We start from the raw sequence: 16,963 nt of genomic DNA, 5'->3' as shown, positions 1-16,963 counted from the left end.
AAGCTCTTGGCTAATAGTTTTTTAGAAAGGATCCACGGTTTGAATTTATGACGCCATAGATGCATTATGTATATGAGGAAGGGTGTGTACAGTTTTATTTTAGGGCTGTAGCAATTCAAAATGGAATTTTCCACATTTACCAGATTTAAAGACACACTTATGTTATCCTAAATGTTATAAGCGATTCTATACCTTCTTTTTAAAACTAAGAGAATTGAAAGTATGAAACTTTGAGTTTCTTGATACGTTAAAAGATTTATACTCTACTTAACCCTTAATCTTAAAGCTGTTCTTTGCAACAATTTAACCAAAAACATCTTCTTATTAGTAGATTAACACCTTAGTCTCTTACAAAGGGTATTCCTGTAAGCCCTTGGCTAATAGTTTTTTAGAAAGGATCCACGGTTTGAATTTATGACGCCATAGATGCATTTGTACATGAAGAAGGGTGTGTACACTTTTATTTTAGGGCTGTAGCAATTCAAAATGGAATTTTCCACATTTACCAGATTTAAAGACACACTTATATGTTATCCTAAATGTGATTCACTGTGCAAAATAATAATACTAATGACACTAAATCACGAAAAGACAAATATTTCCTACAAAACAAAAGAGGAACCTCACGGCGAGGCGTTGCTCATGTTCTAGTTGTAAACCTGCTTTGGGCATATACATTTTCTACAAATGTACCACTGAGAATATTTACGAGCTTGTAAATAAAATACTAAAGGGGCACCAACATGAAAAATTAAATTTTTGGAGCTTTTAGCTGTGTTAAAATGCTCTTACCAAATACATGACCGAATGGGAGTTTTCCTCCATTCTCCCTTCTCTGAGAAATTCTGCTCTACAAAACACCAGCCCCTCCCAACCTGAGAAAACAAGCTGTTGACGGTCTTTGACATCATAAGGTTACCTTCTCTCACGTTTTTGTTGTACGTCTAGCTATGTATTTTATGTTTTTGAGCTGTTGTATATAAGATTGCGTTGTACATAAGAATTTTACCCGCTCTTACGTTTTTGTTGCGCTACAAAACTAATAAATGTACTGATTTAAAAAAAAAAAAAAAGGGATTAGGCTTAGAGAAGGTGTTGGTGGCACTCTCGTGAACAAAGCGCGCAAGTTGTTTTAGCTCCTCTGCAGATGTGTACTTGTATAAACGGTTATTTTTCCGTTTCCCAGTTTTGTTACCGCTAGTGCTATAATTTGTGTCTATACGATTTTTATCGGATGTCTCGATGTATTTTTGTTGTTGTTTAAGTTTGAGGTTTGTATATACGAATGCGCTGTGTGAAAATGGGTTTTACCCTCTAACGTTTTTTAATATTAAAAAAACAACAACTAATAAATATACTGTTTTTTTTTGTTTTTCTGAAACTGATTTATGAAAAGGGCTTGTAATCACAAACTTTTTTTTTTTTTTAAGCAGTAACTGATTTAGGAGGAGGAGGGGAGGCTGGTCCAAAGTGTGCATGTGTGCATGCGTGTGTAGGGGTGTCAGTGTTTTCGCCTAGGGGCTAGTAAAACAGTCTTTGAAAGTGATTGTCATGAAATTATTCTTTAATTTACTAGGGCAATGTATTGTGGGGATCATACTTTTTGAAATCTTTAAGCTGTTGTTTGTAAGAGTCTTCTATCTTGATGTTAGCCTTTTTATCTGAATATGTATGAATGAAATATCTTCTAATTATTACCTCGAATTCTTTCAATGGATACCCCTGTAACCCTTAGGTTAGTAGTTTTTTTTTTTAGAAAGTATTCGGGTATGAAATATGTTTTTATTATGTTAAGGATATGGTGCGTACGTGAAGAAGGGTGATGTAGTTTTATTTTTGCTTTGTTTTGTTTCTGTTTTAGTTTTTTAGGTGGGTGAACGCTTCGTTTTAAGGTGCCAGGTGTATTTTGTGCAAATAATATAGGGATATTTACTTTTTATTTTTGTGTGTACTTGTATAAACGGTTATTTTTCTGTTTCTAGTTTTGTTACCGCTAGTGCTACGTGTTATAATTTGTGTCTATACGATTTTTATCGGATGTCTCTATGTATTTTTGTTGTTGTTTAAGTTTATGAGGTTTTGTATATACGAATGCGCTGTGTGAAAAAGGGTTTTACCCTCTAACGTTCTTGTAATATTAAAAAAAAAACTAATAAATATACTGTTTCGAAATCTTTAAGCTGTTGTTTGTAAGAGTCTTCTGTCTTGATGTTAGCCTTTTTATTTGATTATGTATGAATGAAATATCTTCTAATTATTACCTTGGCTTCTTTCAATGGATACCCCTGTAAGGCTTAGGATTGTAGTTTTTTAGAAAGTATTCGGGTATGAAATATGTTTTTATTATGTTCGGGACATGGTGCGTACGTGAAGAAGGGTGATGTAGTTTTATTTTTGTTTTGTCTCCGTTTTAGTTTTTTAGGGGGGATGCAGGCATCGTTTTATGGTGCCAGGTGTATTTTGTGCAAATAATATATGGATACTTACTTTTTATTTTTGGTTCTGTTTTGTTACCGATAGTGCCTTGTTTCGTGAAACCTTTATGTTTTGTTTTGTTTTTTTGTTTTTTTTTAACTTGCCCCTCGAGGACAAATAAAACGTCTCTAGACTTATCGCTAGCGAAGATGTAGCACGTTTAACACTCTAAATAATTTTATCGCTGTACGATGTATTCGAACTAAGAGATCCCAAGTCTTTGTGAGTTTTTTTTCTTCTTTTAAATACTTAGAAATACCCATTGTTAAATTAGCCTTTAAGATATTATTGAATATGATAGTCTGTAAGATTAGCTATGCTAAATCACCCCTGGGGTTAAAACACAAAACTACGAGATTTAATCAGAGCGTAGCAATCTACCGCGAGGATCTTTTTTAATCTTAAAACCGCTCTTTGCAGCAATTTACCTAAACATATAGTGAACAAACGTGTATCTTGTCTGACTATGGGACATTTAACTTTTGATTGAACGATTTATTTTTTTCCTTACGAATCGCGCTTACTTTCCGATGGTACGCGTAGGTAAACAATTTTTTACACGCATATTTACACATCGGGACTCTTTAATTTGCCTACTACGCGTGTTTTTTTTTTTTTTTTTAGGAATTTGGGAGAACACGCAAAGTCTACCCAACAAGGCCGGAGGCAGGACTCGATCTCACAACCCTTTATGCTAAGAAGCCAGCTAACGTACCGCCCTGATTGTGAAATAACAGCTACTATATTACTTAATTTGATTGAATAATATTATTTAAGACGTCTACCCGTCTAACGCTTTAAAAACAGCGACATAATTCAGATAAAAATATTATTCGTACTATATTGTTTTTTTACAATAGTTTCTGAGTTCTCACAATAGATGATCGATGACACTATTTTATAGTTTTATGTTTTTCTTACCGGTATGATTAACTTGTATTACATTTATGACGTTTCGCTATCATCTTAAAACACATCTTTGCATCGTTTTAAGGTGGTCGGTGTATTTTGTACAAATAATATATGGATACTTATTGATTTCTGATAAATTTTTACTCGTACATTTACCTACTTTTGCTTTTAGCCGTATGTTAGTTACTTGTATATGAGTGCGTATTCTAACTTTCCCATTCACTTCTTGGTTCCATTCCATCACCCCTGCGAGACCGGACTCGTCTACTTAATATCACTAAAGTCTGTTCAAAAATCATTGGACACCCTGTCAGAGCCTTATCTTCCTTTTGTGACCGAATCCTGCTCGATCCCTCTCACTCACTTCATCGAATGTTTGAGTGGCTTCCATCATCTCAGCAGGCTGAGACGCCCACTCTGACGAACACAGCGGCGGAGGAGGAGGACTACATTTGTCCCCAGAACACTAAATCTCTTGAACAGTGACCCCCTCCCGGCCCAAATTGCGACTGACTGACTGACACGTAGCACTTTAGTGTGAAGCACGGAGCACTTTATTTTGTTTTTTTATTGTTATTTATTATTTTTCGTATTTGTTTTTATTTTTTTTAATGTTCATTGGTTTCATGTTTTGTTTTTTTTAACTTGCCCCTCGAGGACAAATAAAACGTTTTTGAATTGAATTGAATATTTAATTACTTGTATTTTATTCATTTTTAAGTTATCTGGTTTACTTGGTATCATTTTAAACTGTCTGATGTATTTTATGTTAATAATATATGGATACTTATTTACACATCTACTTCTTATTCATTTCAGATCCGTTTTTATTCGTATATTTACCTACTTTTGATATTAAGTTTACGATGGCTTAGACTGTTTGAAGGCGCTGTATAAAATAAACTCGAGTTGAGTTAGTTAGGTACTGTTTTTTTGTTTTTTTTGTTTTTTTTATAAAGTCAAATTATTACCTTTATGAAACTTTTTAGTTCTCCTTACGGTTTACTATGAAATGTTTCAAAATACTCGGTCCCTCCAAAACAAAGCAAAACAAAACGTGTTTACACATTTTTATGGTTTTTACGGATTTTAAAACTCTAGGCGTGACTTTGCCGAGTATTAAATGCCCGCTTGTATTTTTATTGAATGCGTACGTCTACCGTTAAAATTTGTAATCAACATTTAACTACTCGATTCCCGTATTGACTAATTATTCGTGAGGCTAACGTTTTACAATTTAAAGTTATTCCGAGAGTTTACTCTTTAGCGACGTCTTTACACGCTTTAAACGTCGGCTTAGACTATATACCCCTTGTGTTTTTACTGACGAATATTATCGTTAAATGTTTTATCCCGGATTAAAACAGGGGGACTTATTCAAAGATGTTTTATTTTACGGTAAATGTTTTATAATAGTCGCATATTGTTTTTAATGTGCGAAGGAATCAAGGAGACTCTCTGACTTTCATTTTAAAAAAAATCTGTAGTTTTAGCGCCACCAACCTTTTTTTTTTTTTTTTTTTTTTTTTTTTTTTTGGTAAAAATCCACGCCCCCTGTGGGGTCTCGTGCTAATAAAAGTATTTAACCGCTCGGACGTCATCTAACACTCCCCCTTCGAGAAAAAAAAACCTAACATTGCGAACGTTTGATAATCTTTGAGGAGATTCACTAGTGCCACCACCTCCGGGGGATCGAGTTAGAACGTTCTGGACATCCCCACGACTCTCCAGAAGTATGCAGACTTTCAGCGAGCCGCCAAATCTTACAACATCTAGTCCTGAGCGTTCGGACGTCGAAGAGGATGAGGCAAACGTAACCTTTATCGACGGACCCTACCGTAGTTCCAGCCCTATGACCGCTTGCAACTTACCCTCAATATCGTCTGCTGACTTCGGGTCTATGGCATCCATCCCAGTAAACTACTTTTGACGAATCGATGTAGCCTAATAACATCAATAATAATAATAATAATAAAAAAGGAGGGCGGCACGGTAGTCGAGTGGTTAGCACGTCCGCTTCCCAGTTCTGAGGTCTCCGGTTCGATTCCAGGCTGCGACCTTCCTGGGTGGAGTTTGCATGTTCTCCCCGTGCCCGCGTGGGTCTTCTCCGGGTACTCCGGTCTCCTCCCACATTCCAAAGACATGCATGGCAGGTTAATTGGGCGCTCCGAATTGTCCCTAGGTGTGCGTGTGAGTGTGGATGGTTGTTCGTCTCTGTGTGCCCTGCGATTGGGTGGCAACCGGTCCAGGGTGTCCCCTGCCTACTGCCCAGAGCCAGCTGAGATAGGCGCCAGCAGCCCCCGCGACCCTTGTGAGGAATAAGCGGTCAAGAAAATGGATGGATGGATGGATGGATGGATAAAAAAGGAGGGTTACCTACGTTTATATTTACAGACGTTAGACCCTATTGCTGAGGAAGAGGGGAACAACCCGCCGCCCGGGTCTCCTCAAACCGACGATCGCCCGACTGAGGACGGTACGGAACGTAACGTTTCCTCTCTTGAGACCTCCGCGGACGACGATGACTCGCTAACCAGTCTACCGACGGCTTCTGCCGGGCCTGAGGAGAGGGAGGGTGAATTGGTTTGGGACTACTCTCCGGACGTCTGGGTAATAAATGCAAGATATAATTGTATTAAGCGTGTAATGTGTAAATATGCGTGTAAAAAATTGTTTACCTATGCGTACCATCGGAAAGTAAGCGCGATTCGTAAGGAAAAAAATAAATCGTTCAATCAAAAGTTAAATGTCTCTTAGTCATGCAAGATACACGTTTGTTCACTATATGTTTAGGTAAATTGCTGCAAAGAGCGGTTTTAAGATTAAAAAAGATCCTCGCGGTAGATTGCTACGCTCTGATTAAATCTCGTAGTTTTGTGTTTTAACCCCAGGGGTGATTTAGCATAGCTAATCTTACAGACTATCATATTCAATAATATCTTATAGGCTAATTTAACAATGGGTATTTCTAAGTATTTAAAAGAAAAAAAAAACTCACAAAGACTTGGGATCTCTTAGTTCGAATACATCGTACAGCGATAAAATTATTTAGAGTGTTAAACGTGCTACATCTTCGCTAGCGATAAGTCTAGAGACGTTTTATTTGTCCTCGAGGGGCAAGTTAAAAAAAAAACAAAAAAAAAAAACAAAACATAAAGGTTTCACGAAACAAGGCACTATCGGTAACAAAACGGAACCAAAAATAAAAAGTAAGTATCCATATATTATTTGCACAAAATACACCTGGCACCATAAAACGATGCCTGCATCCCCCCTAAAAAACTAAAACGGAGACAAAACAAAAATAAAACTACATCACCCTTCTTCACATACGCACCATGTCCCGAACATAATAAAAACATATTTCATACCCGAATACTTTCTAAAAAACTACAATCCTAAGCCTTACAGGGGTATCCATTGAAAGAAGCCAAGGTAATAATTAGAAGATATTTCATTCATACATAATCAAATAAAAAGGCTAACATCAAGACAGAAGACTCTTACAAACAACAGCTTAAAGATTTCAAAACAGTATATTTATTAGGTTTTTTTTTAATATTACAAGAACGTTAGAGGGTAAAACCCTTTTTCACACAGCGCACTCGTATATACAAAACCTCATAAACTTAAACAACAACAAAAATACATAGAGACATCCGATAAAAATCGTATAGACACAAATTATAACACGTAGCACTAGCGGTAACAAAACTAGAAACAGAAAAATAACCGTTTATACAAGTACACACAAAAATAAAAAGTAAGTATCCCTATATTATTTGCACAAAATACACCTTGCACCTTAAAACGAAGCCTTCACCCACCTAAAAAACTAAAACAGAAACAAAACAAAGCAAAAATAAAACTACATCACCCTTCTTCACGTACGCACCATATCCCTAACATAATAAAAACATATTTCATACCCGAATACTTTCTAAAAAAAACTACTAACCTAAGGGTTACAGGGGTATCCATTGAAAGAATCCGAGGTAATAATTAGAAGATATTTCATTCATACATATTCAGATAAAAAGGCTAACATCAAGATAGAAGACTCTTACAAACAACAGCTTGAAGATTTCAAAAAGTATGATCCCCACAATACATTGCCCTAGTAAATTAAAGAATAATTTCATGACAATCACTTTCAAAGACTGTTTTACTAGCCCCTAGGCGAAAACACTGACACCCCTACACACGCATGCACACATGCACACTTTGGACCAGCCTCCCCTCCTCCTCCTAAATCAGTTACTGCTTAAAAAAAAAAAAAAGTTTGTGATTACAAGCCCTTTTCATAAATCAGTTTCAGAAAAACAAAAAAAAACAGTATATTTATTAGTTGTTTTTTTTTAATATTACAAAAACGTTAGAGGGTAAAACCCATTTTCACACAGCGCATTCGTATATACAAACCTCATAAACTTAAACAACAACAAAAATACATCGAGACATCCGATAAAAATCGTATAGACACAAATTATAGCACTAGCGGTAACAAAACTAGAAACAGAAAAATAACCGTTTATACAAGTACACATCTGCAGAGGAGCTAAAACAACTTGCGCGCTTTGTTCACGAGAGTGCCACCAACACCTTCTCTAAGCCTAATCCCTTTTTTAAAAAAAAATAAATCAGTACATTTATTAGTTTTGTAGCGCAACAAAAACGTAAGAGAGGGTAAAATTCTTATGTACAACGCAATCTTATATACAACAGCTCAAAAACATAAAATACATAGCTAGACGTACAACAAAAACGTGAGAGAGGGTAACCTTATGATGTCAAAGACCGCCAACAGCTTGTTTTCTCAGGTTGGGAGGGGCTGGTGTTTTGTAGAGCAGAATTTCTCAGAGAGGGGAGAATGGAGGAAAACTCCAATTCGGTCATGTATTTGGTGAGGTAAGAGCATTTTAACACAGCTAAAAGCTCAGAAAATTTAATTTTTCATGTTGGTGCCCCTTTAGTATTTTATTTACAAGCTCGTAAATATTCTCAGTGGTACATTTGTAGAAAATGTATATCCCCAAAGCAGGTTTACAACTAGAACGTGAGCAACGCCTCGCCGTGAGGTTCCTCTTTTGTTTTGTAGGAATTATTTGTCTTTTCGTGATTTAGTGTCATTAGTATTATTATTTTGCACAGTGAATCACATTTAGGATAACATATAAGTGTGTCTTTAAATCTGGTAAATGTGGAAAATTCCATTTTGAATTGCTACAGCCCTAAAATAAAAGTGTACACACCCTTCTTCATGTACAAATGCATCTATGGCGTCATAAATTCAAACCGTGGATCCTTTCTAAAAAACTATTAGCCAAGGGCTTACAGGAATACCCTTTGTAAGAGACTAAGGTGTTAAATCTGGTAAATGTGGAAAATCCCATTTTGAATTGCTACAGCCCTAAAATAAAACTGTACACACCCTTCCTCATATACATAATGCATCTATAGCGTCATAAATTCAAACCGTGGATCCTTTCTAAAAAACTATTAGCCAAGGGCTTACAGGAATACCCTTTGTAAGAGACTAAGGTGTTAATCTACTAATAAGAAGATGTCTTTGGTTAAATTGTTGCAAAGAACAGCTTTAAGATTAAAGATTAAGGGTTGAGTAGAGTATAAATCTTTTAACGTATCAAGAAACTCAAAGTTTCATACTTTCAATTCTCTTAGTTTTAAAAAGAAGGTATAGAATCGCTTGTGTGATAATACAAAGTATACTTCAGACTAAAGCATCAGATATAACAGTCTGTTTTACTAATGGGAAAAAACACACACAAAAAAACAAAAAACACACACACACTGTCAGACGTCTGACCAATAATGTCCACATGCAGTTCCTGCCTGAGTTTGTGATTACATATTCTCTCCAGAAATCAGTATTTTTTTTAAACTAGTACAATTATTATCTTTTTTAAACACAAAAAAAGGTAAACAAATTTTCCCGTCCCTCCCCAACCAGCGTACTCTTATACACATCTATCCATCCATCCATCCATCCATTTTCTTGACCGCTTATTCCTCACAAGGGTCGCGGGGGCTGCTGGCGCCTATCTCAGCTGGCTCTGGGCAGTAGGCGGGGGACACCCTGGACTGGTTGCCAACCAATCGCAGGGCACACAGAGACAAACAACCATCCACACTCACACGCACATTTAGGGACAATTCGGAGCGCCCAATTAACCTGCCATGCATGTCTTTGGAATGTGGGAGGAGACCGGAGTACCCGGAGAAGACCCACGCGGGCACGGGGAGAACATGCAAACTCCACCCAGGAAGGTCCGAGCCTGGACTCGAACCGGAGACCTCAGAACTGGGAAGCGGACGTGCTAACCACTCGACTACCGTGCCGCCCCTCTTATACACATCATAAACATAAAATAATAAAAACATATACGTCTAAGCATGCCTGTAAACATCACGTATATACAAAATGTACAAATTCTAGCATCCGTCCTCTTGTATTAGATACCGTATAAAAAATAAAACATGTCATTTGTGACCGAAACGTAAATGAGTTGAGTTTAGTTTATTATAAGGACAGTGTTCAGTAACATTAAAAAGATGGCTGCGTCAGATTTAGTACAATGCTAGTTTCGATCTACAGTCCCCCAAGAATTTAAAATTAACCCCACTTAATATTTAAAGGCTACTCTAATGCCATGCATTGTTCCATCATCCAAAATGTATAATTTACAAATTGAATACCTTTGAATAAAATTTTTAGGTTTTACATTAAATATCAACATTTTAATACCCTAATTTACTTTTGTAGACAAAATTAGACTAACTTTATTGTGTTCATCCTGCCAAAATTTCTTTATAGCATTGCTATCAAATACAACGCACAAAACATCAACCGATTAATTTCACGCCTCACTCTATTTAAAATTAAAAATAATAACAAACTTATCACATTCTAATACCTACCTTCCACGTCTGTCAGTCCAAAAGATGACGCCGTTCACCATGGGAGAGGCAGTCACTCCTCTCCGCCACCCCCCGTTTAGCTTTTTTACAATGTCAGATGTCTTCAAGCGACGAACGTGCAGGCGGTTCAGAAATTGTCTTTTCAAAAATAACGACCTATACGCACGAATAATCGTTTTATTTTTTCGTTTGTATTTCCCTCACCATCTCCTTCAGTTAGAAACCAACCCCTTCTATTTAAAAAAAGAAAAAAAGAAAAACCCTTTTTTATAAAAAAAAAAAAAAAAAAAAAAAACCCTAAGGAGACGAGACTCAACTTCACATTCGGAAACACCGGTAAGTTTCTTTTATTTATTTTAAAAAACATGAAGCAAATGGACTACATTTTTTAAATATTCACAACACTTTCACTCCAGGGATTTGTTGGCGTGTTATGGAGCATGTTGTCAACACGAGGTAGTGAAAAATGTCCAGAGAAGTCACATTTGGCCAGCAAGCTTTCTCCGTCAAAAAAAAATCACCCTTGGTAAGGACGTAATTAGGATCAATCCCACCACACAGAGACACCTTCTGCCTGTATCGTTGTTTTTGATCTTCCGGTAAATCGTGAAAATACTGCGTAAATGACATCAGGTTGATAAGCTCTACCGTGTAACTCACGAGTGTACCTTGTGAACCGGCGGACACCCAAGATGGCGCCCGAAGAAAAAACTCCCATGATGCATTACGATGTGCAAGCGACCTATAAGAGAGCTTCACACTATTTTACATGCACGCACACACATACACGATAGCGGGGGATGTGTGCGCTTCCTGTGACACGACTCGAGTGAGAGGTATCAGGAAGGTGGGGGCGCGCTTCCTGCACGACTCGAATGAGAGCCACGACTTCAGGGGGGTGAGGGGAGGGGGCCGGGGGACCTGTAACACGACTCGAGTGAGAGCTGTCAGTTTGACGAAAACTTTTTGACAGGACGATAACGACTAACCACGATTTTGATTAGCAGACACGACATTATCCCCCGTTCCTGTCACGATCTTGATTAGCGGATGGGGTCACGACATTATCTACCGGAAACACACGTACACGGGGAGGGAGGCGGTGGGCTGGGGTGCAGGAGGGGGGTGAGGGGAGGGGTGCGGGGGACCTGTCAAATTTTGACAGATGCTGCCCCGGCTTCTGATTGGTTAAGGGGCGGGGATTAATTCAAAATAACGGCTTCTGATTGGATGGGGGGCGGGGTACCTGTCAATTTTTGACAGGTGCTGTCCCCCCGCTTCTGATTGGTTAGGGGGCGGGAAGGGGCGGGGCGGGGCGGGGCGTAATTCAAAATAACGACTTCTAATTGGTTGAGAAGGCGGAAGGGGGCGGGGCTTAGTTCAAAATAACGGCTTCTGATTGGATGGGGGCGGGAAGGGGCGGGGCTTAATTCAAAATAACGCCTTCTGATTGGTCATCCATCAAATTTTGACAGGTGCTGGCCACTATACTTTTTTTAATATGTGCCCATCCCTACTCATATGCCAAAATCTCTGAAATTATTAGAACAACAGTCACAATATATTTTGGTCCTCTATATTCACGTCGCCGTTGCCTGACGGGTTGGACGGATGCGTGCGCGCTCCATGCAACCGCAGCGCTGCAGCGGGGCGCTTTTTTTTTTTTCTTCCCCCCTCGAGATGCACCTGTCTGGCCCCATCCCATGAAATATCCAGGGGATAAATAAATAAATACATAAACGAATAAATAAACAAATGTATACATAAATAAAAAGAGCTATAATGTGCTGTTCAGTGTGTGATTGACGTTTCGCTCCCTCTCGCTATTGGTCAATGCTGTGGAACCAAACGGACGACGACGTAGGTATGTCACATTATGCGTCAAGACGAGCAAAAATTCTAACATGCTAGACTTTCGTCGTGATGGTCGTGAACCGACCGGACAACAGGCGACCAGTCGTTGAACGTGTCACACTACACGGGCGACGCTACGTCAAGACAACCCAAAATAGTATACCACTTGCCCCGTTTGTACACGTCGGTCGGGCTAAAATTGGGCTGTTTTCGTGTAGTCTGACATCGGCATAAGACAGGAGTTCGCCCTGGTAATTATTTAGGAGTTCGTTAAACAGCCAATAGTGTTTTTTGCTCATAATGTCATCACTGTTTAACCATAGACAAACAAATATGGACACTTTGAGTGTTTTTGTGTGAATGTTGATTAAATAGTGAAATAATGTTTAGAGACGTCATTTGGATGTGACTGATTCTCACTATATTTTCACCAATTTGAATTTTTACAACAAACTAACAAATTATCGCTTTAAAAAGAAGACATTTATAAGACATTCATATTTAGCGCATTTGAGTTAGCATGTTATTGTGGACTAAAGTCTTTGTCTTTGTCTTTTTGGTTCAATGATCCATTTGAGGGAAAAGACTGTACCAGCAGAATTCCTCAAAAAGCACAATGATTCTAAGTGACCCAAAACACCAAAAACAGGAAATCGCTAATTAATGGTCTTGGTCTTTCCCTTGGAAAGCGCTTTCCCACCTATCATGGCACTCACAGCACTTCACACTGGCTTGTATTTCACCTATTGATGACATTCAGCTTAGCACTAAAATGTTATGTGTTCTTACTGTCCCATTTCATAGAAATAGCACAGCACTATAGGTCACTTTAGTTTTTGTGTAAACCTTCTAACAGTGCGTTTCACTTTCAAACAAATTGCACATAATCGTAATTAATAGCACCACTGAAATGTTATTGTCACAGGATTTTCATTTGAAGACAAAGAAGTACAAGTCAAGCACTTTGGAATGTCCATAGCTGAAGACCCCATACACTCCGAGTTCACTGTAAGGATACCAAAAACAATTTCTTGCCATATTAATGCCATTATATCTTCACTTTTAATTTGTAAATAAATATAAAAGCTCACGTTTTGTCTTTCTAAACAATTGTGTTTTTGTTTCCTGCACCTTTCCCTGTATTTATTTATTTATTTTTTAAGGGGGTTATCGTTCACTTTTTATTTTGTGGCTTGTCAGAACTCGTCTTTTTCTTTGAATAATGAAATTAAAGTTAACAGAATATCCTGTATCTCCTTTTGGTTTCTGCAAATAATCCAGCACACAGACATCACTTTAGGCTTCATGTTTCTTTACATTGATAAGAAGTGTGTACCAAATGTTCTCTTGCTCTAATTATAATCTAATCACAAACTTTATGATGATAATGATGATGATGATGATGACGATATTTTGGATGTAACGTTTGCCACCCATGTTCTCATGAAGGTTTGCAGCCCTTATATCACTCACGAATGTTATGAGAACTCCTACCTGAACAGTGTGTGCTACAAGATGACAGAGGATCTTCAGGAGCTCACCTCTTTCAAACCACTTTTTCAAGGTAAAACACATTCATTCAAAGCTGAAGTCATTTTGGCCAGAGGGTGATTCTTCCAATGCAGTGGCCAATTATTATATTTTCCTCGTAGAATGCAGAAAGAAGACTGTAGATCTCGTCTTCCTTTTTGATGGGTCAGGGAGCATGAGTGAAGATGACTTTGAAAAAAATAAAGATTTCATACTGGATATAATGAACAGCCTCAAAAACACATCAATCAAGGTCAGTGGCACATCGACGGAGTTGTGACTTTACAATGGAAGCTTCAAAGACAAACATAAACTGTGACCCCAGTAGTCACCATTAAAGTTGTCCCAATTTCAAAACAAATTGAAACTCTGGTTAAATTGGTTAATCTATTCTGGATTCCAGCTGTCACCATCATAAATTTTGGATTAATTGTACAGGTAGGCAAATTATTGTAAATTCAAAGAGGTGTTTTTAAATACATTACACACCTTGGAATAACTCAGACCGTGGCAGTGACATATTCGAAGACACCACTGCCAGTCCCTTGCGTTCTGAATCATCTCAGCCCACGAGCCAGCTAGCGGCTAGCACCAAGACTGTGTCTGATTGTCTACCCTTAACACATTAACAATAAAGGCCCAGTCTGCCGGTTAAGACAAAATCACCACCTGACATGAAGAGAAGCCCAGATCTGTAAATTGAGAAGTAATTTGTTTATTTGTTGTTTGTTTAAATCCTGTATTTAAAAAGTGCATTTTCCTGAGTGAAACCGGCAGACTGGGCCTTTAACAACTAATACAAAGAAAAGCTAACCACTGTATAATAAAAAAAAAAAGTATTTCACAAAAGTGAAAACGGGGCGGCACAGTGGTTGACTGGTTAGCACGTTTGCCTCCCAGTGCTGAGGATGCAAGATCGAGTCCAGGCTTCGGCCTTCCTGGGTGGAATCCAAAGACCTGCATCTCAGGTTCATTGGGCGCCCTGAATTGTCTCTAGGTGTGCTTGTGAGTGTGGATAGTTGTTCGTCTCTGTGTGCCCTATAATTGGCTGGCAACCAGTTCAGGGTGTACCCCACCTACTGCCCTAAGCCAGCTGGGATAGGCTCCAGCACCCCCATGACCCTTGTGAGGACTAAACAGTTAAGAAAAATGGACAAAAGTGAAAACACTCCTTCCATTTTATAATTGAGACTTTGCTACACTAAAGGAGACAGTGAAGTTTACTGTCTCCTCAAAATAATGCAATTGAACACATCCATTAATGTCTCAACATCTTGCAGCAAAAGTGAGTACTCCCCTACGTGTGAATGTCCAAATTGGGACGAACTATTCATTTTCCCTCCCTCGTGTTGTGATTCATTACACTGTCTCAAATGTGAATAGGGAGCATGTTAGATTCGTTTATTTGTTTTCTTTTGAGAGAGGGGAAGGGCTCACATTCTTAATTGCTGGCTTGCGAATAACCCATTGAAATACATTTGACAAAATGTGTATTTAGATCCCTGCTTTTGTTCCGTCCTTGTTGGGTTCATGTCAATGTCCTTGTCACGTCGTGTTCCACATGTATTTGTTTGTTACTTTGACTCATGTTCTTGGACTTTGTTTATTTGTTGTTGTGGTGATTTTTTGAGTACCTTGTTTGCCTTTTTGTTTTTGTTAAATTGAATTACTGCTTCCCCACGCTTGGGTCGTCAACCCCAGCTAAAACTTGACAGTACTGTATAAGAAAGACACCACCTGTGTCTGCAAATTGAGGACCTCTGCTTTACATGCTATAAATAAAGATTTCTTGACTTGACTTGACTTGCTCAGGTCTTAGGACACCATGATGGTGTTTTGAGCACAAACTTCTATTTGACTTTAGAAGCATCTTTGTCCAAGATGATGGTTCAAGATTTTGGATACACTCAGAAATTGTTTGACTTTAGGTTCTGCTATATGTTTAACAAACACTCACTGTGTGTTTTTTCAGTTTGCAGCAGTTCAGTTTTCCTCATTTCCCAGAACAGTCTTTGATTTTCTTGACTATCAAAAAGGCAGTGCACGCCAAAAACTTAGAGAAGAGCGTCATATGGAGGACCTCACCAACACCCACGAAGCCCTTCAATTTGTGTTGTAAGTTATATGAAGACATTCATTACAATTTTCGTTTTTTTGGTGAAAAGGCAGGGTTATACTATTAGATTTTCTGTACCTTGCGACTGTACTGTTGAGTAGAATACGATAAATCAATCTCAATCACAATCACATTGTCTGCCACACAGACACAAGCTAGTACACTGGTGTCGCACAGCGCACCTGGGTCATCATTTATAAAACTGTACGCGAGAACCTTCATATTAAAGTACGTACGAATAAAACCCAAACTTCACGTAGGCCGATGCAGAAAAAAACTGAGATTTATAAAACCATGTGTACACACCCTTATGCACACCTGCAAGCAATTTCCCTTTATAAATACAGGGAGTCCTCGAGTTACGTCGTACGCGACCTACGGCGCCAGTGCCTCGTCCGTAGCACATTCTTTTCCCTTAATTTCCCACAATAATCCCGCCATTTTTTAAAGTTATATAAAGTTGTGTTGTTATTACCTCCAGCAACAGATGTCCATCGAGCAGGTCACATTTCCGCCTTTAATTAAGTTTCCATTAGTTACGCTTTGCTGTCCGTCAGCAATGACTGTCCATGCGGAAACACGAAATAATTGTTCCGGCTCTTCCGGGTCACGCAAAGATGTTTTTTGATAATTACTGTGCAAAGTAGTTTGATGTAAATATCGACTCTATTGGTGAAATATGACTTAAATCGAAATTCGTGTTACATGGCCAGCGTAGGAACGTAACTCGTCCGTAACTCGTCTGTTGCTAACTCGCCCTAATGCTGCATTCAAGGATGGTCGGAAGTCGGACTTTTCCGAGTTCAAACCAGGAAGTGTGTACGGGAACGCCCCCTTGAACTCAGAAATTCCACTTGCACTCGGAAAAAAAAGAAGGACCCCGACTTCACCGACGGACTACAAGTGACGTCATTCTACAATGGTTTCTCCTTTGGACCGTGAATGGTAAAACACAATTTACTCGAGTATAAAACTAGATAGCTTTCTTCATTCATAAATATTCAACATAACTTCACGTAACGCAACGTACGTGACAGTATGCCGCTATCTCCCTGCATGAAATTATACGGTGGACTACTGAACTGTATGGAATGCTTATGAAATAAACAAATGAAAAACAATAAATGAAGCAATATT

General features: G+C 38.3%; 1 protein-coding gene across 3 annotated transcripts in view; it reads left to right on the top strand.

Annotated features, from left to right (window-relative positions):
- LOC144021355 (integrin alpha-X) overlaps positions 1–16,963 on the top strand; it is a 51,441-nt gene that overhangs the window by 6,314 nt on the left and 28,164 nt on the right. For 2 of the 3 annotated variants that reach the window (XM_077525585.1, XM_077525584.1), the window contains exons 4-7: positions 13,106–13,188; positions 13,630–13,744; positions 13,833–13,963; positions 15,683–15,825. In XM_077525585.1, the coding sequence (XP_077381711.1) occupies positions 13,106–13,188; positions 13,630–13,744; positions 13,833–13,963; positions 15,683–15,825 (472 nt within the window). Of the gene's footprint in view, positions 1–10,786; positions 10,853–13,105; positions 13,189–13,629; positions 13,745–13,832; positions 13,964–15,682; positions 15,826–16,963 lie in introns of those variants that run through there. The other variant, XM_077525586.1, reaches the window with a different exon arrangement.

This window comes from Festucalex cinctus, chromosome 6 (assembly GCF_051991245.1).
Source record: "Festucalex cinctus isolate MCC-2025b chromosome 6, RoL_Fcin_1.0, whole genome shotgun sequence".
Taxonomy (NCBI): Eukaryota; Metazoa; Chordata; class Actinopteri; order Syngnathiformes; family Syngnathidae; genus Festucalex; species Festucalex cinctus.
Note: the sequence above shows the minus strand (reverse complement) of the source record. Positions and strands in the feature narration are given on the sequence as shown.